The 27,635-nt window shown below is 38.1% G+C and overlaps 1 protein-coding gene across 4 annotated transcripts in view; it reads left to right on the top strand.

The window, feature by feature from the left end:
- Positions 1-27,635, top strand: part of ENAH (ENAH, actin regulator) — a 76,129-nt gene that overhangs the window by 28,692 nt on the left and 19,802 nt on the right. For 3 of the 4 annotated variants that reach the window (XM_026033781.1, XM_026033780.1, XM_026033779.1), the window contains exons 2-4: positions 10,917-11,082; positions 11,567-11,744; positions 21,507-21,591. In XM_026033781.1, coding sequence (XP_025889566.1) covers positions 10,917-11,082; positions 11,567-11,744; positions 21,507-21,591 — 429 coding nt within the window. Of the gene's footprint in view, positions 1-10,916; positions 11,083-11,566; positions 11,745-21,120; positions 21,133-21,506; positions 21,592-27,635 lie in introns of all 4 variants that reach the window. The other variant, XM_026033778.1, reaches the window with a different exon arrangement.

Raw genomic sequence — 27,635 nt, 5'->3', positions numbered from 1 at the left:
GCAGAATGTTACTGTAGATCAGCAGACTCGAACATGTTTCAAATGTGACATGAAGTTAACTTTGCAGTTGTAAATCTCAGGCCTGTCTTGAGCAGGAACACTTGCAATATGAAAACAATGGGAGAGACAGATGAATATGTAGGGCTTAAGATAAGGAAACCCAGGAAGACAGTTTCTCTCTCTCTTTTTTTAATGATTAATTTATTAATTAAAGTAGTTTTTTATTGAAAAGATATGTCTAAATGACAAATGTTTAAGATGTTAATGAAATGTCCTAAAATTTCCCTTTAAAGTGATTTTTTATTTTTTAAATTGGAAGGAAGGAAATGACGTATTTAAATCCTTCAAATAATTACTTTGCAAAAAGGTCTGAAATGGTAAGAAGCTGCGGGTAATGCTTTTATTTTTTTGCTTTTTTTAATGATGCTTTTTCTGTGGATTATGTCATGATAAAGATGTTGATCAATTTTAAATCATTTTGAGTGCACCTCATATTTTAGAAATTTCTCAAGTGTTCCCTTCCTGTCCTGGAGTCTTATGGCCCTTTTTCTCCCTAGGTAGCCACTGTTGCAGAGTTTTTATTATAGTCTTATTTACACGAAAGACAAGATGTACTGGGGAAAAATATTCATTGTTTTATTCATCAAAAAGACGATGCAAATTTCAAATCTCCTTATGTATAGAGAGAGGAAAAAACCCTGTTCAAATAGCTGCTTAGAGCAGACGTCTGCATTGATGCATTTTTTTAGGACTATATAGATAATGCTTCTGTACTTTAGCTGTTTTATTTTTACTGCAGGTGATGCAAAAAATAGATGAGGAAAACTAACCAGCTTCTTCCTGATACTTCATAATGCCGCTAAATCATCCTTATTTCTAAGAGTTAAAACTAATATCTGAGCATTCTTTAGATGTAACGTTAATTATTAACTAGATCAAATTAGTTATTGCAATTGTCTGTTGGTATTCATAGACACAGTTAAAAATGGGTCACAGACACCAAGTGCTTATGAGTTCTTGCTTTGACTTTCATCTTTGTGCTTATGTGATTTGGCTGGCAGTTTGGYGAGGAAAAAGTAGAATGCTACTTCCAGCTCTTCTTGCAGCCTTATTCAGGTAGAAGTAAATGTGACCTAGTCTCTTCTAATATAGCAGCTACATTGCAGGATAGAATTGGGTGAATCTCTCCAACAGCTCCTGAAAGGATTCAGAGGCAAATAATCATGGATCTAAACGATAATGGATTAATTTAGATTGCATCAATTAAAGTTATGGAAGTGGGTTTATACCTAAGCCTTTGGATTTCCAAAAGAGAGGCTTGAATATTTTATAGTAGAYAGTTGCCAAGAGACTTTTAACAGTTCATACACCAGTATTATGTGCTTGGAGTGTGTGCATGTGTGTGCAAGAAGGAAATCTTGTAACTGGCTGCTGCTTTTYCTTTGGAAAGCGTAGGACTAGTGTGTTCAGCTGACTGACACTGTTAATTTTGCTGTAGCATTGTTCTCGTTTAGCTGTCTAGGAAATAAGAATCAAAAATGATAAGGTGCTATTTTGCATTAATTGAGCCTCAATTTTAAAGATTTCTGCAACTTGCTAATTTAGGAGTATAAATTAATCTCCCTTCTGATACTTTCCTTGGTGTTTTTAGATGATATGTGTGTATAATGCAATATCAAATCTGTAATCGTGGAGCGTGCGTATTTTTATAATATGAATGGGATAAGGAACTGGCATGACTTACAGGTCTGCTGTGCTGAAATGCCAAGGTAAGAAGCTGCTTTGCCTTCATTCTTATAGTACRGAAAAGTGACTCTTACATCCACCTTAACATACATATATATTGCTTTTGAAAGAGGACAGAGATGGAGAACTAGAATAAATATGGCACAAGACTCTGCTTTTAGCTCTGCAGTTATTTTGGAGAACAGAATATTTCAAGATCAACTTAAAATTTGAGGTGTTGCTTTACACTGAGTTTCTCACGTTGAGTTTTAAAGATGCTGAATGCCAGTGTTTTGTGTACAGGCTAAAGGCAGGGGATTGGTTCAAACTTTCGGTGTGAAACGTATACTGTTATTTTGGGGAAGAGCATTTCAATGGAACGAGGTGCTGAGGAGGGAAATGTGATAAATAAGTTGATACCTGCATATCTGCAAATTGATGGAGCCCTCTTTGAGGAATTTAATTTGCTGTAGAAACATGAAATAATTTTGATGTCTCAGAGATGGAGATTCCCCAGCTTCTCTGGTCAAYCTGTTCTAGTGCTTAACTACTCTACTGGTGATAACTTTTTTCTTCATATCTGTTCCTTTTTCCTGCAACTTCTGGCTGTTACTTCATGCTTTTCTCACAGTGTGATTCAGTAATCTCTAGAATGACCCATAGGATAAATAAAGATAGTAGTTAAGTTCCTGCCTTAGCTCCTTCTACAACTGAACAGGCAGCTATCCCAGCATCTCCTCGTACATCTTGCACTCCAGCCTCTTTCATGGCTCTCTCAGACCTGCTGCAATTTGTTCAAGTCTTCCTTGCACTGCAAAGCCTGGAACTGGACACAGTATTTTAGATACCTTCTCAGAATTGTTGAGTAGAAGTGTAATAATTTTCTGCAACCTGGTGGTTATTACTTTGTTCTCTGGGCTTGCCTTGGATTTTTATGAGGTTTCTGTCAGCTCATTTCTTCAACCTGTAAGATTTTTTTTCTGAACGGTAGCTCTACTGCCCATCTTACACTGTGCCAATCTGCTAGACTAATAGATTATTAAACTAATCTGTTAGACCTCAARCTACTTATCTAATAGCCGGGCCAATTTATCATTTACTTCATAGCATATACATTMAATCCATAGCTCTTTGAGTGCTGTGGGAGCCTGTGAGCCTTGCAAAGGTCAGGTTAAATGATGTCTGCCTGCCTTCTGTCTGAGTGAGTGGGTCATCACAGCCTGGAATCAGTAAGATTGGTCAGGTACGGTTTGTCCTGGGTAAACCCTGGAAGCTGTCCCGTGCTTCCTCGCTGGCTTCCAGATGCCAGGAGATGACTTCTAGGAGTATTTGCCCTGTAACCTAACAGAGGCTAAGCTGGCTGGCCTGTGGCTCCCTGCTTTTTCCTTGATGGAAAATAGAGCAGACATTATCAAGCTTTAAACACAAGTGCCTGATTAAATCCCTCTTTCTCTTCCCAAATGTAGTTTTTTAGGAAAGTCCTTTATACCAGACTTGTAATGAGTTGTGAATTGCATATTCATATATTAACACTGAGGCTATAAAGTCTGGATCAAAGACTAGCCAATTTCCATTTTACGTACTGCTCTACTCTAGAGGCATCCATATTAGCCAAGGAATGTAAAATTGCTCCTGTTTTATTGTGCCAGGAGGATCTARGTCGTCTTCTGTAAGTTAAATAAGTTACATGATCCACAGCAGTGGTTTGTATTGCAGCGTGCGTGTCGAGATCTCCGATTGCCCTGGGAGTATAGCCTCTGAAAGCTGTGATTTACACTGTGTGCTGAAAGCTTAGAAATAACCTAATAAGGTTAGTTTTTTGCTAAAATATGYGTCCAAGATAGGAAATGCATGAGAAGTGGACTTTCATGGGGAATCATCAACTTTCAGTGTAGTTGCTCAAGATGATGTTCTTGCCCACCTGAARGCTTCTCACTGTATAATGGGCTCAACTTCATGGAACTGAAGCAAGGAAAACACACACCATCAAAAATACCTGTGTATAGAAAGGAAGCAGTATGGTTTTGGCCCTGTTTTTTGAGATTTCCTCCCATTTAATTTTGTCAAAAAGCATGCAAAATGAGAGACTTATTGTTGGGGGTGTTGTGATTCTGTGATTGTGTATATAAATAAATATGTATTTGATAAAAGCCTGTCTGGAGCTGGATGAAAGGCTGTGGTGTCTTTCTCCTGGGCCTGAGCAGGGCTGCTGCCTGGGCAGTGTCACTAGTCATCCTGTGCCTGCCTGCCAGCCACTGCCTCCAGTTTGCTCTGAGCAAACTTGATTTATTGAAATGGCAGCACGGATCCTGCATAACCTTTTAGTATAATTAAAGTGGGAAAGGCCCTTGAGAAATATGTTTGACGAATGAGTGAAAGAAATGGATCTGATTGTAACAATACAGCATTTTGCAGGAAAGAAATGTCTCGATAATTTACCAAAAAGGCCATGTCTAAGAGTGCATCCCATGTAAGAGGATAAAAGAAAATAAGAATATGGATGAGTGCATGGAGGACATGTTAACTGAATTATCCTGTTTCATGGTTCTATCTGTCTAAACTTAAGGGGTTTATTTTACCAGTTAAAAAAAGAAAAGGCCAGAAGGAGTCTTTCTAACTCCTGACTGCAAATCCAGTGTAATGAAATATCCAGCCAATGTTTAGTTCAGGTGCTTTTCAAAATACCTGTTGAAAACACTTACTAAAACATTTTCATGATTCTTTGTAGTTTGAAAATACTAGAAAATTCTAGGAAAAAGTTAGAAAATGTTACACTTGTAACTTTGCCAATTACTTCATTGAAGTCTCACACCAAAGGCAGGTGATGGTGGCTTCCTAACACCGTGGTTCTGTGAATCGATATCCAGGTTTACATACAAGGCTAGAACCAAATCTATTACATAAACTAAAAACGTTCTCAAGCTTTTATTCCTTCATCTCATAATTTTGAATTTAAAGGAGACAYGGTAGTCTTTCAGATGAAAGTTTGGGCAAACTTTATTATCTGTTAGCTTAAAGTAAATTATTCATTGCAGTTTAAAACTTTACATTCTGTTTGAAGAATCTTTAAGCATTTTGAATATCAAGAATGAGCATGAATTTGAACATAAGTAATGCATTCCAGCGCTACATTTTTTTTGCAATCCAAATGTTTTATAAAGAAAATCCTTAAACTGTTGTTTTTTCAGACAGACACAGAAGAGTTAACTGTCTGCATACTGCAGTAATATAGACAAGCAAAGATTTTTTAAAAACCCAAAGTTTTGACTATTTCAGGTTTTATGGAAGGTAATGTATGTGGTGTGTACTGAAAGATAGAATTTATTCGTCTGCTTTTAAAAACAAGACGCTAATTGTCATTCTTTCTGGTGACTGTATAAAAATAGGCTCTTTACTATATAAGTTACTTGTTATGCAAGACTAGTCTCATAGCTAAATGTTGGTTTTGAGCTTTGYTTAATCTGTCCTTTTTGGATAGATGGTCATTTTGAGAGTGTGGATGTACTAGGTCTCCTACTGTCATCTTTTGCATGAGATAAAAATTGTATGATTTAAGTGTGGGATGGAGATTATTTTCTGTGGCTGGAACACTCTCTTGTGTCTCGGTTATTCCATGCTTTCTCTAAGTATTACTGTATAAGAACAACTTATAATGAAATTTTCATCTTAAAAGTTTTTAATAATTTCTTTAGAATATTAGAATGAGTATTTCAGTCTGCTTCTAGCATGYGTTTTCAAACCTAAATGGCGTTTGTTAGTAAGAGTAAGACATGAATTTTTGTATGAATCGGCATATGACAGATCAAGGGACAGTACTGAATTGCCAACTCAAAATGGGACTGTATGTTCAGTTTGTAAAGTAGTAACATACAGTAACATATGTGCAGCAACATTTCTCAGTACTTTCATTTGACAAATATAGACTTTGATTTGAGATTAATCTGGTATTCTGAATAACTTTTTTTTTTCCTTCTGCCCAAATGTCTTGCAGTGATTTTCTTCATCTTTTGGTATCTCCCTGCTGCCATGGAACTGACTKCTGTCAGGGCTGCAAAATAACGGAAGAGTAACAGCTTTCTAGCAAGAGGGAATTTTATTCTGTAAATTGCACTGTTACTACAAGAGCAGACAGCTTTTAAGTTGATGTTAAACAGTTTTATACATGTAATGAAAAGCAATTTTCTTTCAATGGAAGATGTTCATTGAGCAAAGGAAGTTTAGCTTCAGCAAACTGTRCAGCAACTGAAATTGCTGACTGAGCTGCTGCAGAGCATGGTGCTGAAAGCAAAGCACCCTTCCTTGGTCCCAACATTGGATTTTGTTCCTCCTCAACAGCAGTGGTCTTATTCCTAGCAGGAGCTTGCTCATCCAGGTTTTCTGCTGTTTTTTTAATGTTGCAGCTAATGTGTATTCCACATTATTAATGAGGTGAAGAYGTGGGAGAGATGAATGAATCTCCGTGATCAGTGAAGAGCTTTCTAGGCAAAGGCAAGAACCAGCTCCTTAAAGAGATCTGTCAGAGGACTAATTTTGAGCTTCTTCCTCTGAGTTCATCTTCCATTTGAATGGCAGCTCTTGGTTCAGGGCAGCCTGTTTTGAGAAATCGAGTCACAGTTGTCCTTATGTCCCAGTTTCCGAAGAAGAATCTGTATGAATATCAAAGTTGTTATATACGTCAGTCAGATGGTCTCAAATTAGTCTTGGACCAAAAGCTAAATAGAGAAGTAGGTAGTGTTAGCTGAAGCGTTGGATATGGGCCAGCCACGCCATTTGAGATTGGATGCAAGTAACAGTGCAAAGCACCTAGTATTTCTGTTTGGCAGCTATAGAGAAGCACCAGGAGGGTTAGAGTGGGAGCAGCGGAGTGGGAGCTAAATCCTAAATGACCCGAAGTTCCTCCCCTTCCTCTCAGCCCTCTAAACCCTTCCCATATTCCCAAACCAAGGAGGGAATTTGCACCGATGATAAGGTTCAGGCCGCGTCTCGTAGACCATAGTGTGTGCAGTTTATTTGAAAGTGTTGGAAAGCTTTTACAATAACTTTTAAGATGTTAGCAAATAGCTTAACTATTGAGTTAAGCCATATGAGCCAGAATGGCGTGTTTATAGAAACTTGCTGGCTTTCTCTCTGAAGTGTCTGTTATAGTTAGGAAAGTAGTGCTGTAGTGTAAGTGTTATCTTTTATAGTGAAGTGGAGAACCTAARTTTTAGTTGTGATATACCAATAGAGCTTCAGGGACAAGCAGAGGACATAATGTTACAAAATGCCACCAAAATGACTGAAAACTTGGTATCTAAACCAGGATTGTACTGCTTTGTGAACGTGTGTATCTTAGGCCATTAATGTTAGAGATGTTCAGGGCTTTTTTTCTAGCTTTGTGCCACACAGTTTAAAAAGAAACAGCAGTAGCATCATGTATCTTCAAAAACCCCCGCAGTCACATCCCTGCCAGCAATCCTAAGGGTGGATGAAGAGCGGGCACAGTCTTAGATTTTTCTCTGCTGTCCCTGGTCTGCCCAAATTTCTTCCCTATGGCCGCAGCCTTGCAGTTTTCCTCATGGATTTGGTTGTCTAAATCATTTTATCCTTGTTTAACTAGAAGGAACCATYCTTTAGCAGAAGCAAAAGGGTCAACTTTTTAAATTAAAACTTTAGCCTGGCAGACTCCGTGTTGAACATAAGAAGCGGGGATACGAAAACGGAAACGTGTCCGTTTGAGCTCAGCTCTTGTGTGTGCTRAGGCTGTGCTTGCTAGGGGGTTTGAGTTTTCTGTATGAGCTCATCACTGGGGGAGGAAAGTACAATCTCCCATATGAATAATCTTATGATTCATTACTACTATGTTTTTTTTTTATTATTTTCTGTGAGCCTTTTGAGTGCCAGRCTCCTCTCTCCCCCTCTACCCCCATCTGTCTTTGGCCTTATAAGGCAGATGGACTTATCCAGAATAGTGATTGACTTAAACACTCGCAGTCTTACATAGACATCTAAAGAACAACATATATGAATTCGACTATTTGTCAAGCTATAAATTTTGTCCTTCCTCCCCTGCATTAAGTTGGCAATCAGTTCTTTGGATAGCTGTGTGGTTTGACATCCAGGCGAATTTGAAGCCAGAGATGGATCCCTTTATCTATATCCTCCCTGTCTCACACTGAGCTCTGGTGTTGGGAAAGTGTGGACTAATCCAAGTGTAATGATTCCTGTGATTTTTATAAAAAATGCAGATGGGCAAGTAAACCTTGCAGGATGCTTTTGAAGGCCTAATGGCACAGGAAAGAGAGGAAGAATGCTTTCTTATCTGTTGTGACTTGACTTAAACTATTTCTTCCTTAAWAATGCTAAAGTAATTTATCTGAAAGCGTATTTGATGATTCAAGCAAACTGGGTGCTAAGTTAGGATGTTCTAGCACCTTCCTGTCGGTTACTGCAGCTTGAGGGACAAGAAGTTAGGGATGGGGAAGAGCTCATCTCTAAATGCTCAGGTCAGTGAAGAGATCAGGGAAATGCAGTGAACCAGGAGAGCAAGGACTGGTGTTGAAAGACACGGTTGTGGTTCGGCCGGTCTGCGTGCCTTTCAGCTGGTGATTGAGTTCATGTTCAGCAGAGGAATGCGGAGGGTGCAGGGCCAGTTACTAGTAACAGTCTGTGTGAAATTCAGTGCTTTTCTTGAGATGTGGATCAAGAAAAGACAACTCTATTAAATGTTCTTATCAAATATTGATCAAGTCAGTATTTGACAGCAGTCCRGAAGATTCTTGCCTTGATGCTTTCTCTCAAAATAAATAATCATTTTAGAGYGCAGAAGTTTTGCCAAGAAAAAGTAAATGGCAGGAATAATCCAATCCTGTTAAGAAAATGCTTTTACTTTAAATAGAGTTTGAAATATTTGAGGTCTAGACTCTTGTATAGTAGTTCTAGTTATAATGCATAAAGAGCCTCTGAAATGAAACTAAAAAAGTTTAAGGCTGGTTAAGGGAAAACTTGAAATAGCCCACGCAGTCAGCTTGTTTGTGCTTACAGATAGTGCCAATTGAACACCCAATGGTTGTAAAATTTGTATTTTTTTTTCTTATCACGCCTGGGRCAAGAGCAAGAAGAGAGCTGTGAAATAAGAGCCTCTGGGTTTGGCCATCTAGATCACTGGTTAAGCCTCGTCATTGAACCGTCATCACTCAGTCGTTTTCCGTCTTTACCATTGTCATAATCTTGGTGTGTTAGCTTGTGCTTAGCTTGGTGTGTTACTTTTGCTATCATGCTACCATGTGTTTGTGAATCTGAAATGAAGTCATTTTAGGCAAGAGCTCTGCAAGCCATGTGGCTCCACTTCCAAGGGAGTATCTCAGTGCGGCACCTAGGATTTAGCCTGTCTTGAATCTGAACTCAGACACAGCAGAAACCTGTTTCAGGCTCAGACCTCGTCCAAGGTCTTGTACTGCAGTCACACATTTGAGAAACACGCTGGTGCCTGCACCTTTTCTGTCCTCTCTGAAAAACACAGTGGTTTCTGGACTGGGAGTTGTGCAAAATGGTTGTGATCCAAAATTCTGTAAATGGAGAAAATAAGATGTCTTCTTGTATGTTCTTGTGTGGCTCTTCTGTGCTTGGGGAACCTTTGTATCTATCCGTGACATGCTTTTTTAGTGGGTCTGCAAAACAGCAAACTACTTTCAGGGGGGCTTTGGCCTTTGCATCTACCCTGTCTCCTTGGATATGATGTGGCCATTGAGRTCGTTATTGTAGACATGAAGGTCCATACATACATTACAACTTCATTGATGCACGTACATTCTAACTATATTGAACAAACTTCTGGCTAGGAGTAAGGCATAGTTAGAGGTAGTTATTCTGCTCTGATGTGGTTGCCAAGTAGCTGTTGAGATTGGAATACGTGTGACTTCAGAAAACAGAGTRTCTTTCCTGACCTGATCTTGTATGTCTGGCTTCCATAAGAGGCATTATCTGCCTTCTCTCGTCTCGAAAGTCTCTTGGGTGTTGAGCACTTCTCTGGCTGCTACAGTGCCACAAAAAGGCTGATGGAAACTGATGCTATGTTCTGTCAAGAGCTTCAGTACTGAGAGTTAACAAAAACAGCTGCGCACACTGCCGTGGTCTCTTCTGTGAAGAGATGGAGATACAAAATTGAGAAACTTGGCCTGCTTTTTTTGTTTTGCTTTGTTAAAGCAAGCTGTGAAGCCCCCCACTTTTGTATGAGTGTGTTTTTCATTACTTACGCATTTTTTATGAATGACAAAAGCAGTCTCTTCCTCCCTCTTCCCAGTTCTGCGAACGGCAGGCTGCATTCCTTGCAAGCCAGGCCTCTCACGTCCCTTCTCTAGTGTTGCATCTGTTGGAGTGGTTGGTATGTGCAGACAATGTTGCTTACTGATAAGAAACCATTCCTTTCTATTTTTGTTTTCTGTCTGCATCTGGACATTTCCAGTAAAGACAGCTTGTGTAGCCCCCCCCCCCCCCCCTTTCTATCCTAATGGTGTTTTTCTCTTACATTCTGCTTTCTTACATGCTCACATTTGTGTTGGGCTTCCTTTTAACTTAAGACTGTATCTTACCCTCCAGGTGACTGCTGTAGATTAACTGATGAAAGTAGTAAAGTGTCCTGATGAAACTGAGGCTGATGGTTATCAAAGATAATCTTTTCTGAGGGAGATCAGGCAACTTCTAGATGCAGAGAGGCCAAAAATGTCAGAAACAAAAAGCGTTTTGTTTATGAGCAGATGAACTTTTTCTCTGTCAAGCTGTATTGTTGAATATGTGATATATGGTCTTCTAAAGTTGCTGAAAGGAGCAAGGACCTTCCTGTCCTCTTGTAGAATAAATTGTGCCTGGAAAATGTAAATTGTTTAAAAATGGTGCAAATTTTTTTTTTTTTTTTTTTTTTTGGTTGTTACAGAGATCTTTATAGAGAGTTTACAGTTTACCTAAAATTCATGGTTGGTGGTGAGGAAAACCACAATCTCATCTATTAAATCTTATGTCTATTCTGACAAAGCTTTTCAGAACATCTGAAAAGTAAGTTCATCTGTAAGTGAAATACCAAAGTGTGCCTGCAGTTCTGTATTTATGAAAGGTGAATTTCCCAGAAGGTGACTTTAACATTTCAAATAATAAAAATATGATGATTTGATATAAGTAATTTTATATTCTAATCTCAAATACTTCACTTTTAACAGTGAGCAGAGTATCTGCCAAGCACGAGCTGCAGTAATGGTCTATGATGATGCCAATAAGAAATGGGTCCCAGCTGGTGGATCAACTGGATTCAGCAGAGTTCATATATACCATCACACAGGCAACAACACATTTAGAGTAGTGGGCAGGAAGATTCAGGATCATCAGGTAAGTGGCTCTCTGAAAGCTTTTTGATTGGAAACTTAAGCTACTCTATTGATTGCTTTTAGCACTAATGATGTTTTCAATAAAATGATGCAAACTGCAAATAATAAATTTACTTTTTTTGACTAAACCAGCAAAACTATTACAATTTTACTGCTGCTCATCACTTTGCAATCCTTCAGAGGACATTCCTTGTACACTCTTTATCATTCCTTCCAAAAGATAGATATGTAAGAGGAGGAAATGTTAGTATTAAATTGCTATTGTGAAACTTCACAGCATCATTTGAGATTTAATATTTTAACTGTGGAGTTCAGAAGAGGGTTATGAAATTTGTTCTSTTGTCTATTCTCATAACCAATTTGGGGCAGTATTGGAATTAAAATAACTGTGAATGTTGTGATCTTGTGACAACAAAATGAATGTGCAGAAGGTGAAACTGGTGAAGAAACAGTATTTTTTAAACTTTTTTTTTTTTTAATCATAGGTGGTAATAAATTGTGCCATTCCAAAAGGGCTGAAGTACAATCAAGCTACGCAGACCTTCCACCAGTGGCGTGATGCCAGACAGGTGTATGGTCTAAATTTTGGCAGCAAAGAAGATGCCAATGTCTTCGCAAGTGCCATGATGCATGCCTTAGAAGTATTAAATTCACAGGAAGCTGGTAAGGATATCTTATTTTTATTTTTTTTTTTATATTCAGACTTCCAAAAATTAAACGTATATGCACAAAGGTGAGGTAGTTAAGCCTTGTTTCTAGCAATGCTGTTCAACCTCTAGTCACTTAAATTATTAGGCCATTTCCTGTGACTAGTTGCTGCTGCTCAACTGTGACTTTGACTGTCATCCAAATGAATACAGTTCCCAACAGCAAATYTGTTCTCATTTTTTTCATTTCATCTGTGGTATGTAGTAGCTTTCAGAATTTTAGAACCCACATGCACTGCAAAACCCAGAACACTAGAATTTAGAACCCCCTTTCTGGCAGTAAGATAGGATTCTTGCAATGCAGAGTTTTCTGACTTGGAGATGTTGGAGTCAGGAGTTACTAAAATGATCACATAGAATTTAAAAAGAAGGTATTTTATTCTACATTTCACTAGTGCTTTTCTAGAGAGGAAATGGGATAACGTACAACATTCAAATCAAATCATCAAATATCCATCATCAAATTGAAGGAGAGTTTGGTGGGTTTCAGTTCTCGGCTGGTGTCTGCAACATACTGTAGAAGAGGCACTAGCTCAAATTGATCAGCATAATGCCTCAAAACACAGGGAGTTTTTAACTTGCACGACTGCCAATAAACTTTAGTTTTCCTGTAACCAGATAGAATTCTTTTGTCCTCATTAAACTTTAAAATTTGCTCCTGTAACAAGAGATGCCAATTTYATTTCTCTTACATAGAAGAGAGTTTGTGGATGACCTTGCTAGAGGTGACTCTACAACAGCAAGGAAGGGTGATTTTTATCAAGTCTGTCTTCATTCTAATGCTGGCTTCAGGACTTAACCTTTGAAAATAAGCTGTCTAGAAGATGAAGGATAATACATTCTGCAATGCTAATGCTGTTATGCAGTGTACAAGGCCAAATATATATGTATATATGTGTATGTATATGTGTGTGTATGTATGTGTATGTATACACACACAAATATTTAAAATAAGGTGTTCTTGCCAGTTGAAATAATACAGTTGAGTGTTTTCTCATTTACCGTTTGGATATCATCTCCTCTAAACTCAATTCTCCTTTCCCTAAGGGTTGCTTAATTTAATGTATTCTAGGGATTTATTATCTGAGCAGCCAGCACTTGAGAACACACTAAGCATTGATTTCTAATCATTTGGTGTAAAATCTGAATAGGTCTGATTTATGGTAATGACCCCAGTCTTTTTTTAGTTTCCCATTGCCTCTCTATATGTGTATATAGTATGCATATGTGTAAAGAAGTATATATATTTTTTTCTTCATCTAATTTTATTCCTTTGTGGTCTGTCATGAAAATTGAGCTAGTAGATGCTGAAATGATGGGTACAGACATGACAGTGCTCATATTGGAATGAGTCTGCCTGTTTTTTATTTTAATTTTACTGCTGATTGTCATGATGGCTCTGCTTTACACAAAGCCTCTTTGGCCTGACCATGTGTGCTTTCATTCTCTTCGTTAGAAGAAATTTTGGTAACCTAAAGTATTCGCTGAAGTTTTTAAAGATTCATTAGACAGATTAAAACCATTTTATGGGGAATTTTTAAAATATCATTTTAAGAATACCAAAAAAAAAAAAAAAACCCTCAAAACCCCTACAGTTCAAGGTTTTTGAACAGTTTATGAAATGGGAGCAGAGTATGGTAACATGCCCAGGTCACTGGCTAGAGTGCCATAGCTTACCCAGTTTCTTCTTACTGTCTTTGAGATGCAGATGTGACAGGGCCGTGGACAGTTTGCATAATATTTGGAAGAGACTGATTGTAACATAGAGGTTCTCTGAATTGTAAAGAAACAGCTTTGTTCTTCCTGTGCTTCCATTTTGTGGTAGTAGACAAAAATCAACACACATCAACACTGTGGTACAAATGGGTGCTGGCTGCCATCAGCATAGAAAGAAACACTGTTCTTTCCTTACCTCTGTGGACCAAGAAAGTCTGTGACTGTTTCAGGATGAACTTGCATATTAGCTAATAGTTTGCCTGCATCACAGATATATAGTTGCTTGGATTTCTATTAAGATAATACAAAAGTAAAGATTAATGCCTTCGGTGTGTTGGAATGTSTTCAGCAGATGATGTCTGAAGATGAGCAGTTTTGCATTATTGCACAGAAAAATGCCTTTCACATGTACACGAAGAACCTTTTGTAAGGTTCCTTTCCAGACAAAGATAAGTCTTCTTATCATATGGGCATTCAAATACTTTCAGCAACTGCTCCTTATTTTTATCAGCTGGCAGGTTCGTCAGTATGTGGTCTGCATATTATTGGTTTTGACCCTTGTCACCATAAGAATTAAAAGAGATTTATCAAATATTTTTCTGAATGTGACCACTTTGGTAATGGAAATAGAATACTGTGTAGCTTGTGCTTCAGAAACACCCTTATTAGGTTCTTTGCTCAAGCTTAATGCATTTCTTTTCTGGTCTCTGAATAACATACAGAAATTACAGTTAGAAATGGATCCTTGGTGTCAGTGAACTACACATGCCCAGGGACATGAACTGCTTCAAATAACTAGTTTGACTCACAGGTCCTGTTGTATTTCATTGAAGATTCACCAAAATTTGATGCAGCTGAGATGCATCATGCTCTGGTGTTTAACTAGTATACTAAATGCATGTGTTTAATTGAAAACAAAACTGTGCTRCTTAGCTTCTGTACAGTTCAAGAGTCCTGTGTTCGTAGGTCTTAAAAAGCTTTGTTCTGTTTAGTCATCCATGCAGGGCTTTCTGCGCTCTGTAGCCGCACTGAGTATGCGGGAGCATAATGTGCAGGGCCTTTCAAAAACTTTTTTCTGGCATTTCTGGCATCACCAAATATTTAAGTTGACAGGTCACTGGCTCAGAAAGTCTAGTGTTATCTGCTTGTTTTAGGTCTGCTTAAACTGCCTGACACTAAATTCCTTGGTTCTTAAAAACAAAATTGCCTTTAAAAAAGAACTCCATTAAAAGTCCTAGAGAAGGGTATGTTACTGAAGGAATTTGTAGTAATATATGAAGATCAGTACTTTATATACTTTATCCTTTTCTGATTTATCTGAGATTTTGTTTTTTAAACTACGAATACATGCAGTCTCATGTGGTATCTGTTTCAGAAGTTYGTATTTGAAGAGTATAACTTGTCTGTAATAATCTATGCAAACTGCTATGTTTCTCATCTAAAACTGTGTTTAAAATCTCCAGTTCAAATAAAACAGAGAAATTTGATCTGAGTAACTTCATCTGTGATTCAAACCTTGAAGCCTTCTAGTGGAAGTGTCTTCCATAAATCAATCTTTCTGCCTAGTTTTCTCATGTTGATAATTTTTATTTAGTTTTCTTTTAATAGTTACATTTTATTCATTAAAGGAAAAACAGTTTTCATCATAACCTAGCAAACTAGTCTGAAATTTCTAAAGCTATAGATGAATTTAGAACTTTCTAGAGATTCATAGAAACCTAAGTGACTTCTGAGGAATATTGAAAATGTTTTTGTTGACATCTTTTTTGGTTTAAAAGTGAAGTGTTAACGCTCATATTCCTCACACACACAGTAACAGTCTGCAGCTCTTGTGTGTGTTTGAAAAATGCAGTTGATTTCCCCTTGGGACTGGGATCCTGGCCTGTTTTATGTGGCTATAATTTGACATTGTTTAATTTAGGATCTCCCTCTAGTGGATCTGTAAAAGCAAAGAGGTTTGATGTGCGGAGCCATCGCACGCGCCGTGACAGCCGCTTTGTCATTCTAATCAGTTTAGACCGTGGAATAAAGTGTTTGAAGCTGCAGTGGAATAAAGGCTTTAATGTGAGTGGCAGTTCTCTTTTAGGAAAGAGAGTACATATTTGTCTCAGAGGCCTCTGAAGTGATATCTGCCTTGTCAGGGAAATTGTTTGAAATACGCTGTAGCCTAAAATTAGTTTTTCCCTCCCTAGGTGATTTGCAATGCTGTGACATTACGTGATCGTCATAATTTCTCTTCTGCTTGAACTCAGTTTATTTAAATCAGTGTAACAGTTAAAGGGGTTTTCACTTGGTTCTGCTTTAAACGATTGCATTAGCAGTTAGCTATGCAGCTATACACTATTTTACTGCTAGCTTGAGCAGAGCATAGTTGAGCAGATCATAGACKGCTGGCAAATCCAGAACAGGGTTCATTGAGGACTGCTCCTTAATCATGAATTTTAAGGTTAACCAAATTATTAAAGCTACAGACTTCTGTTCCATACTGCTTAGATTTACAGCAAATGAACCCACTCTTGGCTTTAGTACTCACTTTGGGAGAGTTTGAAAGATTTTTCTCATTTCCTTAAATAATAGTCCAAGATGTTCAGAAGTTGCAGGAATGTGCCCTTGCTTTGAGAACTTATTTGAAGATAAGATCTGACTTTGTCCTGTTCAGCATGGGTTGGATATTCAGTAGCTGGTCTTGATGGTGTGAAGATGATGCTTTCGTCAGGGTTTGRGCATCCCAAGGAAAACTTTATCAGCATTAGGTTGAGTTCAGCATGACAATCCCAGTGACTCTGGAACAAGAGAGCAAAAGCTTCAGGAAGGGAAATAAGGTACTTGAGAGAAATTTCTCTAATGTTTAAGAAAAAGGAAAATGAAAGTAAGTGTGATATTTTTAAATCTGTAATTTGCATTTAGGGATGATCTTTGCATCRTTTATCACAGAAGGTGGAAGCATCAAAAGAATAACTAACTGAAAGATCTCACACACCTGAACTAAGCCTGTTTTCAGCCTTTCTAATCTAATTGCATGCATGGAGGATTCACATTGACATTTGATRTGTCTTTAACTATTGTATGGTTGTAGTTTGAAATGCTTTTGGCATGTTCTGGATAGATAATGACAGGTACAACTTAGCATGAAGAGAAAGCTTAAGTTTTTAATTCTTGGTCCTGTTTATTTTGTAAATCAAATCTTGGAAACAAACTTGAGGCTAGATCTCTTTSAAATTGTTAGTAATGCGTAAGATTAGGCTGTTCAGTTATTAATCAAACACATTTGAGAAAAGGTGCTCCTTTATCCAGAGCTATAGAAGCTGGGTGGGCTCCCACTTTTYTACAGAGAAGATAGTTCATTAAGCCCTTACTGATAGGGGAATGCATTTGCTCATATCATAGAGTGAATAACTCAGTGTCTTTGGGAAGTGCGAACTGCAGTGAAAACTGGAGTTGCCTAATCGGGTTACGTGTAGAGACTGTGAGAAACTGAAGTGATAACTCTACCTAGGAAAGGGTGTTGGTGTGGGGAGGAGAATCTCAAATGCTTCTCCCCGTCCCGCTCCACTTCCCATCACACGTAGGATTTGTTTTGAGGGGAAAACCGGTCCTGCTGCGATGAGGCAGTGCTGGTGGGAAGCTGTGCTCTGGCCGTCTGGAGGAGACTGTCAGAATGGTAATGATGGGATGGAATGTTCCCTGTGCTGATGGAAATGGGATAATACCTCAGTGTTTGCTTGTAAGGCTTGTTGTTGTTGTTGTTTTAAATGTGTGATGTGTAGTGAAAAGCTTTGTAGCTACCAGATTCTGTAATAGCTCTTTCCAACTGTCACTGATCTATGTGCCAAAATACTAATATAAAAGCAACTTCAATTAATTTTGTATTGGACAAAATAGGTCTATTCTATTTTAATTTCTTTTTGTTTGTTTGAAATCATTATTTTTAGTAGATATATTTAGAGATRGAGGGAAGAATACCAAGTTTTCAGTTTTACTCACTTCTGCGTATTACGTTGTGGCGTTTCTCATTTATGTCATCCTCAAACTGGTGGGTGTACCAAGAAAGTGTTAAACTTTGGGGGAATTTCATTAAGATTTAACAGTTGACCTAGCTCACAGCAGTCACAGAAGTATAACATATTAATTTTGTGGGTAAAGTCTTGTTTAATAAACACTGGGGCATGTTAATATGTTTTGCTTTTGAGGGTTCATACTGTTGTCTTTAAAATATTTCCAGTAGCAATTGCAGCTATATTAAATCTGCTGGTTTTGTAAACAGAGTGTGTCGTGCAACTATAACAGTGAAAATACCAAGGCAGTCATGATTCTTTTAGTACTGTGCCTGAGAAGTGACAATTCTCTATAATACTGCTGTTCACAGTCCTCCTGAGGCTGGGCCGTGTGGTCTGTGCTGGCATCAGTAGCTGGCCTGTCACTCCTTAGTGTCCTCCAAATGTCTCTTAGTTCTTGCTCATACACCCCGATAGTCCAAGCCCAGACCTGGAAACCGGTTCCAGTTTYGCAAGTTTTGCCAGCCTTGCCGCTGCCGGAGGTAACGCTGAGGAGCGGCTCTGGCTCAAAGGAGGAGGAGGCTGAGACCAGTGAAGATGATTACTTCAACATAGTCATTTTTCCTATAACCTCTTAGTATAGATGTCCAAAAATATATATATGTTTTGCTTTTATTTAAAAAAAAAAAAAAAARYSTGTGTGTRTATATATACACACATACTATATTTTAAAAGTTATTCTAGAGCAGGAGGGTAGTTCTGCTGTGATTTTGTTGTCTGGAACGTGTTCTTTGTGGGAGTGCTGGAGTGGTCTGTTATAATCCTTAGAAAAATTTTTCATCAGTTCTCTTAATAAAGAATCTCAAGCTTTGCTTTTTTTCTTTTTCTTTGCTGTACAAAATCATATCTATAACTTGCTGTGCAAAGATCAGCTGCATGGAAGACCTGTTTCTGTGAAATTTGGCTGTAGTCTGTGAATTCAGAGGTCCTCTATTTAATAACAAACTCTTATGAGCCTGAGCTCTCGATTTTGATTTAAAGACAGAAAATGTGGTGATGCTTTAATTTCTCAGAATGCTTTTCTATGCTAATTTTATAACAGCTGGATACTCTTATCCATATAGCTCTTGTGCCCATATAAATCAATTTGCTGTCTGTTTTCAATCATTCCCACTTTAATTTGAATGTAAGACTGCAATTGAAGTGCTGCTTAGCTCTGATACTAATTTAGTCAGAAATGAAATGAGATTATTAAATACTGAGTTGTTTATAAACTCTTTTATTCTCTGGGGAAAAAAACAGAGTTTCCCTTCTCGAGCTAGAGTTCTCARATGTGATATATAATTGACAAAATTTGTCTAAAGTTACTAAATGTTTTCCTTTTGAAAAAGGATCTTCTTTTAATGCTGTGTTTTGACTGGTACAATAACTGCAGGCCTGTTCTCATTTGCTCGCTTTCTGCAGCYACAGGAAGCAGCACTATGAGGAAAACTTTTGGCAATTGGAGAACTAGTGGCTCCCAAATGACCCTCCACTGGTCCTTGCGTTACTAGCGCCCATCCATGCTGTCAAGCTAACTGAAAGTATACATTGTAGTACTTATAACTAACAGTCCATATGTTATTTCCATTTTGAACAGCAGGTGCTGTAGTAGACAGTAGATGCTAGCTTTTTAGGATCATTCTCTTAGGAATGTGACGAACTTGTTTTCAGTCAAGTGCTATGTCAATACTGCTGACATAAGCCAAGTGACATTAAAGGAGGAGTAAAGGGAAAGAGTTTGATGTGAAACTCCAAAGCAGACAGTGTAGTTGCAGATAAYGAAGTCCATGCACTTAAGGGCATGGGGAGATGAGAAGCCATGTGTTTCTGTCTCCAGCTTGCTAGTTATACTTTTATAAGATGTGTAACTGGAATCAGCAAATGGAGCTCTTGAATGGAAGGTGCCATAGAGTTAAGCCTATCTGTGGTGCAAATGGATTTCAGGACCTTGACAAACTACAGCTGTAACTGTGGTTTAAAATAGTGGTGTTTGGGATACCTGAGTTGGCTTACACAGCCCCCCAGCAGCCTGTCGCTGTTCTGTGCTCCACCAGTAATGTGGCTGCATGAAGAACCAGAACAAATACTTGATCTAGCTGGTAAAGTCACTTCTTGCCAGGTTTTTCCCCTAGGATATGTTAAATGGATTGTTTTCCAGTCCAGCTCTTCTTATATAATTGCTTGAACTGTTAGAGAGGAAGGTCATGCAGAGGTGAGAATAAGCTGAGAAGCAGGGATGGCTGCTGAAGAAATGAATATCCCATGTGCTGTCTCTCAAGGTACAGCATGGAGTGCACAGTCTGTACTGGCCTTAGAAAAAGATGTCAGGTTTTTCTTAAACAAAACCCAGAATGAATAGTATGTTCAGCTTCATCTCTTACTTGGCTTGTGCTGTTCTCTGATGCTAAAATGATCTTTAGATAGAATCTATTTTTTTCCAGTTGTGTCTSTGAATATTTCTTTCTGAAGTCCCTTGCAGTGTTCATAAGGCACCTTTAACTGTCAAGCTAATGGATACTGGTATTAACAGTCCGTGTTCATAGAGAAGAAATGGTCAGAGAATGAGCCAAATTATATCTTAGTACTTCTTTCTTGAGAGCCTTTTGTATGTTTAGGTTGCGTTTTATTATACCAAAATATATTAGATATAATAGAACAGCTATATGGGCATAGCACAACCAAAGGATTTTAACTGCAGGGTTGAGTAAAAGGTCAGTCTGTGCTCTTAGCATTTTCAGGAGTCACTGACTTTGAGTGCAGTGGAAAAGAATCCCATGCTATTTTTGAGTAAATGAATGCTTTCATGTAAGCTTTAAACAGGAGACGGAGTGGTGAATCCAAGGCCGCTGTCTATCCTTGATGCCTCAGTGTATCACGCCTAGTCTCTTTGTGTTTTTGGATGACTTTCACGAGTTMGGGCAGCAAACAGCTACGTTCTGATGTTTGAGATGGGTGAGATCTCCTTACAAGGTGTCTTCTCTCCAACTGCTTTGATGGAATGTATGCAGAAGCTACAATTCCCTTTGGCTTTGGAACCTTTTCAAACCTGGATACAGTCATCTTGTATTTTAACTTCTCTCTTTACTCATAAATTCCAGAATCTTACCTATATTGATAGGGTACATTCCTGCCCAGTTTTACATACAACTAAGTGTTCAGGATATATATTGTTCCATTCCAGATTTCTGCCCTTCACTTCTGTTGATTCCTTTTAAAGAATTTGTCTGTAAAAAAGATTGGTCAGCAAATCAGATTTTTTTAAGAAAGATCCAGCATACTCAGTTGGAAAGATGTGTAACGCGCAGTTGCTTATCTGTGAAAAGTCAAATTAATTTGCATGTCCTTCTCTGGCCTTTAGCAGAATGCACCTTTTGTGCATGTTTTGTTCCTTGCTTGTTAGGTGCCTCTATTCCTCAGTGGGATAAGCAAATAATGTGAAAACATTCTTTAATCCAAGTTGACAAGCCAAAATCTTGTAGTAAATTTTGGACTGATCTTYGGAAACAGACTTTATTTTCCTATTCTTGGTATGATAATAAGTTGCTGATATTTTTTTCTCCTGTTCYTTTCCATTTCCAGTGTTCTATTTAGGTGAGTGTTATAATTCTTTGAGCATTTTCTGTTCCTCAGAGCATTTCTTCATTGTAAGAAAATCTCAGATGGGGAGTGCTTTTTCAAAGCTTTCTTTGTGTCCAGTCCTATGTGAAATTTATTTTGYGTTTCTGTGAAACTTTTTCATTCATGTGAAATAAATCCATTTTGCAAATATTAAGGTAATATTTGTTGCAGTGCAGTTTTTATTTGCCGTATTATTGAGCTTGAATTATATTGTTGTTGAGCTTGTGTGGCTTAAATAGAAATGGACAGTTCCTGTCACATCTTGCAATGGCTATCCTGTTTCTTGGTTTTGTTCTTTTTGCAAAGTAAATGTTCAGCTGTTTATTTTATGGTCTGTCGTCTTTCAGGTCCAACATTGCCTCGACAAAATTCACAGCTTCCCTCTCAAGTACAAAATGGTCCATCTCAAGAAGAATTGGAAATCCAGAGAAGGTAAGGTGCTGTAAGTGAACAGCTGTTCACTTAAAATGAGTAACACTTCATTAAGTGTTGACAAACTAAAATTTCAAGGACTTGCATGTACTCTCTCCACTAGGATAACATTTGTATATATTAAGTTTTTGTTATTGCAGCCTTCCTGTGTAAAATCTTTGATTGTAGGCTCTTGATCTGTACCTATTTGAGCAGCGTGGGGCTTCTTGCTATCAGCCAGTCATGAAATGAAGTTGAAAATCAGATGGAAAGGTTTAAAGATTTCAGTTATTTCCAAGCAGACTAATTGGTTTCCAGTCACTCTCTGTTGCCTCTTCAGTTTGACAGCTGCTTATAAAGGAGGAAGACGGTGTGGCAAGCAAGGAGGAAACTTGCCTCTAACCTTCAGAAGTAGAGAACTAAACTGTCAAGGGGAATGACAATTTTTCTTACTGAATGTGGGTGCTCTAGATGAAAACAATGTTTATATAATATAAAATATTATTAGTCCTTTTAGGGAAGGAAAAAAAGGTTCCATTTTCAGCATACAAATTTATATAATCTTTAGTAGTTAAGCTTTCAGTTGCAGCAATTTTAGGTTATGTATGTTTGTCCCTCAGGGCGTAATCCCTGTATTTCTGACCAGTTGTCCCACAGTGGCTTTGGCAGCTGTCCCGCTGGGGATCTTTAGTTCTCTGTATGCTGCTGTTCTGGTACAAGGCTGCGACAGGAGCAGCCTTGATCTCATCAAAAGTCCTTAACAAAAGCCACTTAGAGCTGTACAGCCTTTTTGTGGCACTCCCCCAGGTTAAGCTTTGTGTCTCCTGCATGATGATATTGAACCCTATCCCATGCTCCATGGGTGTGTGGTGAGTGTATGTATATATATTTATATATGTGTGTGCATATATATATGTGTCTATGTGCATAAATATATAAAAATATATATATTATGAGGGCGAATGCTGTAGGTGCAGCATCTAGGGTATGGGGATATGAAACTACATAGTCCTGTAGGGTAGTGGTAGATAAGTGAGCTCAATGAAAGGACCAAGACCTTGAGTTGTCTCAACCRTACTGCCTGTACAAGCAATCCTGGATTATTTTACCATCAAAATGCTTCCAGGAGATTAACTGTTCCCTTCCAGGAGGGATCCTGGTAGCAATTTAGGTCACACGCAGCACAGATGCAGGGAAAAGGTTCTTGAATGAATGTGAAGTGGTTGAGATTTACAGTGCAAATGCACTTAATGGTTGTCAGTGGAAACCAGGGAAGTAGTTTAGCGTACTGAGTCTAATTGACAATGGCATTTAAAGGTTTTTCCTATTTTGCATTTAAGTTATTTATGCAGTAGACACCAGAACCCAGTTTGTACTTTGAAAATAGTTTGTGATAAATTAGCGATACTTGTTGAACAAAGTATTGATATCAAAATGAGTCATGTCTGTCTGTCTTTTTACAGTATCTGTCACTTTTTAAATGTAAGCAGGGTTTTTTTCTGTCTACAGGACTCCTTGTTTAATAACAAATAACAAGAAACTCATTACAAGCTTGCATTTAATATGTTCACATGTGAACCTGCTGTCATGATATCAATTTGAGATTTTTTGGGGGGGTATTTTTCTTTCTAAAATACTCTGTTTTGCCCCTTTCCCCTTCCATGATCTTTTCAAAAGCTGTATTATTTGAAAAGTCTAATGTTGAAATACTTCTCAGAGAAGGCTTGTAGATGAGTATCTCTTCTGAAAAAAAGTGAGTCTCTTTTGGAATCGGGTTCACCCTGAGGCCCTATTACCTGCTGGCGTTCTTACGGTTTCACTTCTCATTTGATCAGTGTGCTCTACTTGTTTGCATCTAGTGTAATGCACTCTTTGAAGTCCAGTCCTGCTTTTGATTGATATTTCCCCTCCCTCCTCCCCCAATTTCTTTTTTATAAAAGAAAAAAGAAAAGTGGGGGGGTGCTTTTGTTAGTGTTTGATTGAGTTGGCAGCTAGGTGGCCTTTGGAAAGAATGTTCCTCTTGTGTCATGCTGCCTAGGCAGAGCCTGTGATTTTGGTAAACATTTCAAATGCTTCTCCAGKCTTTTTATTGTCATAACTATGTTGTTTATAGTGCAGTTCAACTAGCTGTATGCCAAAGCTCTTGAGTTTTTTAGCAGCTATCTTTCAACTTCCAGGCTGCCAAATTGGGATGAAAATAATAATCTTATTACCATAATGTAGGGAAGAGTAAATGTTGTCAAGAAAGATTTATGTATGTATATATGTTAATGTATATACATGCTGCTAGCACTAAAAGAACAATCCAAAACAGAGGTTTTTTATAAGGCAAAATTTATAGATCAGATAGTCAATGAATTCATTTAGTCTGACCAGTTGCTAACTTCATTACCTTTTTTTCTTGAAACCTTAATATGTGTTCTGTGCCTTCCTTATAAAAATCACTGCAAAGTACCTGAAGATAACTGAAAATCTACTTAATTTGTACTCATTTAAATATAATAGTAATCGACTTTAAAACATGAGGAAAAAAATGCACTACTTCAGCTTTTGATTTTGCTTCTAAGAAACTAARCATTTTCATAGAAGCAGATCATTTTTCATTTTGTAAGAATGGTAGCAGGCAGTGTTTACAAATTCCACTAATTGTCTGTTCATGAGCAACGCCAGTTGACATGTATTTGCTAATAACTTTGGAGATGCTTAATGCCAAATACCATTTTAAGATATATGATTAGTTCATGGCATACCTCTGTGTGCTACTCGGGCATGTAAATTTACCTTCTCTTCCAGCCACGTTAAATATGTTGTCAGGAATATGAGTCACTGAGTTGGTATCTAATGTGACACTTGGAAATGTATTGAGTTAAAGTTTATAAATAACTACAAAATCATCACTGCTTCATAAATAAAGAGACCACGAACACCACAAACGGAGAAAGTGTGTAGGTTGTAAGGAATAATGAAAGTCTATAAGCCTCCWGTTGGCCTTCAGGGGCATCATGGACCAAAAGTTGACCGGTTTTTGTCGTAAGTACTCGGAAATGACCCCAAAACTCAGTAGTAGATTTTTTTTTTTCTTCCCCAGTGTTAAATGCTTCAAGTTTGCTTACATACATTGGGTTGAAACTTGTAGTAGAATGCATAAAATGTTTGTGACTATGATAGAAAACTGTGTTGATACACGGTGTAGTTTTCACAGCATCTTGTGGGAGGCTTCTTGGTTTTAGTTAGTACTAGTTCAGAGGCTGGGACATTTTTTATGTTTTATTGAAAGGTTTAAAGGAATGCATTTTATTTTTAAAGGTTAAAGATATTTTTTTGCCGAGTTTCTGCTTATCGTGAATTGTAAATATCTTACAAGGATTTATGCTTTTAATAGCTTTGTGTGCGTGTGTGCGCTGTATATATAGTATCATATAATTCCTGAGCTGTTTTAAAACCACAGGTGGGAATAGTGAAAGAAAAAAATATATAAAAAGATCCTATCCTGTCGTTTAGTTGCTACTCTATAGTGTAAAGGCTCTGCTAGCTTGCTTGCTTCAGAAGTGCTGCTGTAGCTTGTGACCTTTTTCCCAGTGAAGAGACAGACATGCTGAAATCATACCTTTTCTTGAGAATTTTCAGTTCTTCACATTTTTCTATTTAATACTCGGCATAAATTTGGGATCAGAAGCCGTTCTGTTTTTTTTTTGTAATGTGATTCCACTTCATGGAATTAGTTCTGTCCTTACTGTACTTTCTAGAACAAGAACCAAGAGGGGTTTGTCCACAAAGGCAGATTTTTTTCTAATTCTTAATTTTGCTAAAATCTGAAGAGCACAGGTGACTCTCTCAACTCTATTTCTGCCAGGTGTTGCCTTGTTGCTTTGTGTAAGAGTTTAAAAAGAATCAAGGCCAAGAAACCAAAATGAAACAATGTCTAGATGTTTCCCCTGTACCTTTGTGTTGATATTCCGAGACAGAAGCCAGACAGTTTTGAATTTGTGGAGGCCTGGAACTAGTTATATGTTCAGCTCTGGTCCTCTGGTAGATGTACAGTTAAATATACRATTATAGGCAGTCATAGCTGCTGTCGTAAGTTCAAGTACATTTTTTTGTCAGCGCTGCAGTCTTCTACAACCTTGTTAGCCTAAAGTCCTTTCTGGGCAACTTAGTTAGATGTTATGGAGGTTATATATTTCCCTGATCATACTACTGGTAGTTTTCTGTGCCTACTCCAGCCTGAAAATATAACTCAAGRCATGAAATGCAAGAAAAAATATGTAACGTTTCTAGTTGAGGTTTGATGAAAGAGCATTAATAGATCCCTTTCTTTATTGGAAATCCTGTATCTTAATAACCTTCAGGTTTATAGTTGCTTTTTCATGTCTTTATTGCAGTGGTTAATTACCAGTTTTKGATTGACCGATAAAACAGAGTTTGTTCTCTTATTCTCCTATTTCCAGCTAATGCACTTTGAGCTTGTAACATAAAAGCTTGTTGTTAGTCCTTAAATCCCTTTTGATCAAGGAAATGAAAGCCTATTAGTTTGACCTTGGTAATTTGAAAAGCTTCAGAACTACTTTTGAAGAAAAGAATAATTAATCATGTGAGATAAAATGCAGCACAATAAACTGTGGCCAGCTAATGTTTTCCCGTAAGGAAGAAGAAAGGTAGTTGGTCAATCCAGTGTTCCCAGACCTTTAGTGAGGAATTTGACAGATGCCGCATGGGGAGGAGCTGGKTAAGGGGGAGAGAAGAGGGTTAGTACGGAAGTGTGAGGGTAAGGAGGACAGGCAGTTGTTCCTGCATGCACTGGGATCACTCGGGTCTTATTTCTCGTTTTGCTAAACAAGAGATACAAAATGAGCCTTGCTGCTGATGCATGTTGAGATGTGTCCATGCAAGGTGACTTTCTATAGGAGGAATTGGATGTCACTGCAGATTTGGATGATAAAAACTAAATGCAAAGTAATCCCATTTTGGGGGCCCTATTTTTAACACTTCTCGTGGGTAAGGAGGAATGGTAAACCCCGTGCTAGTGTATCAGGTGACTTAACGCTAGTGCCTACRAAAATGGGATTGCCTGCAGCACTGGTGGGGTAAGGTTCTTAAACTTGGGAAATGACTATCAGATAGTGACCTCTAGATTTACTTACTCTTTTAAAATCAGAATACAAACATACAACTAAAATACCTTTTTAATTTTCCTTTAAGTGTAAAGTGTTCTTTGATAGAAACTTTTAAAATACGTGATTGAAACAGCCTCATCTCTCACTTAGGTTTAAGGAGCTTGGGGTCCGCTGCTGCTGAAAGTCAGAAATGATCATCAGCTTCAGGAACAGGGATACGAGCTCATTGCAGAAACATCTTTGCTTTAAGCAGGCCAGCTTTGCATTATGCGTGGCTGAGCAGCAGAYTTGCAGAGCGTCCAATTCTTGCTCATTTTGGCCAGCCCTGGCGTGGGTTTCTCAGGAACAGCCTGAAGTGCCCTCGAGTAAAAGTTGCCCAGACCTCCTGTCACTTGGGAAAACTGTCAAGCCTGCTCTCAAAGCCTAAAAAGCCACAGTTAGGTTGCTCAGAGCTCATTTAGCACGTAACAGGAGGTCAGCCTAGATTAGGAAGAGCGGAGTTTACCTGAGGCAGTAACACTCAGATTGGGGGAAGGTGACAGAGSCGAGAAACTCACCCTGCTGGGGCTCTGAGGTGAGGAGTGAGGCACAGTCGCTCTGTAGCACATTAAAGCCTCACTGTGTAGGCCTTGTGATRCATTTGCAGTGGTTCTCTTGACTGTCCTGGAGGGTGAGCTCAGGGTGCAAATGCTCCATTTTGAAATGCTGAATAAATATCTGATTAAATATGGTAAAGCAAATTTAATGTGCCTCTTTTATTATTCAGATAACTTCTTGCAAAATTGAATGGCCGCAGCAGAAACCTTTGCAGATTTGTGCAGAAGATTAGAGGATTAAGCTATTAAAAGTCAAACTAGTAGCTTAGTTGAAAATAATCAACATGTTAAAGCACTCACTTCTTGATCTCTTTCTATGATTAGTTGTAGCAATGTAGGCAAATTGGCCTATCTA

This window comes from Nothoprocta perdicaria, unplaced genomic scaffold (genome assembly GCF_003342845.1).
Source record: "Nothoprocta perdicaria isolate Ctin4 unplaced genomic scaffold, notPer1 scaffold_133, whole genome shotgun sequence".
NCBI classification, from domain to species: Eukaryota; Metazoa; Chordata; class Aves; order Tinamiformes; family Tinamidae; genus Nothoprocta; species Nothoprocta perdicaria.
Note: the sequence above shows the minus strand (reverse complement) of the source record. Positions and strands in the feature narration are given on the sequence as shown.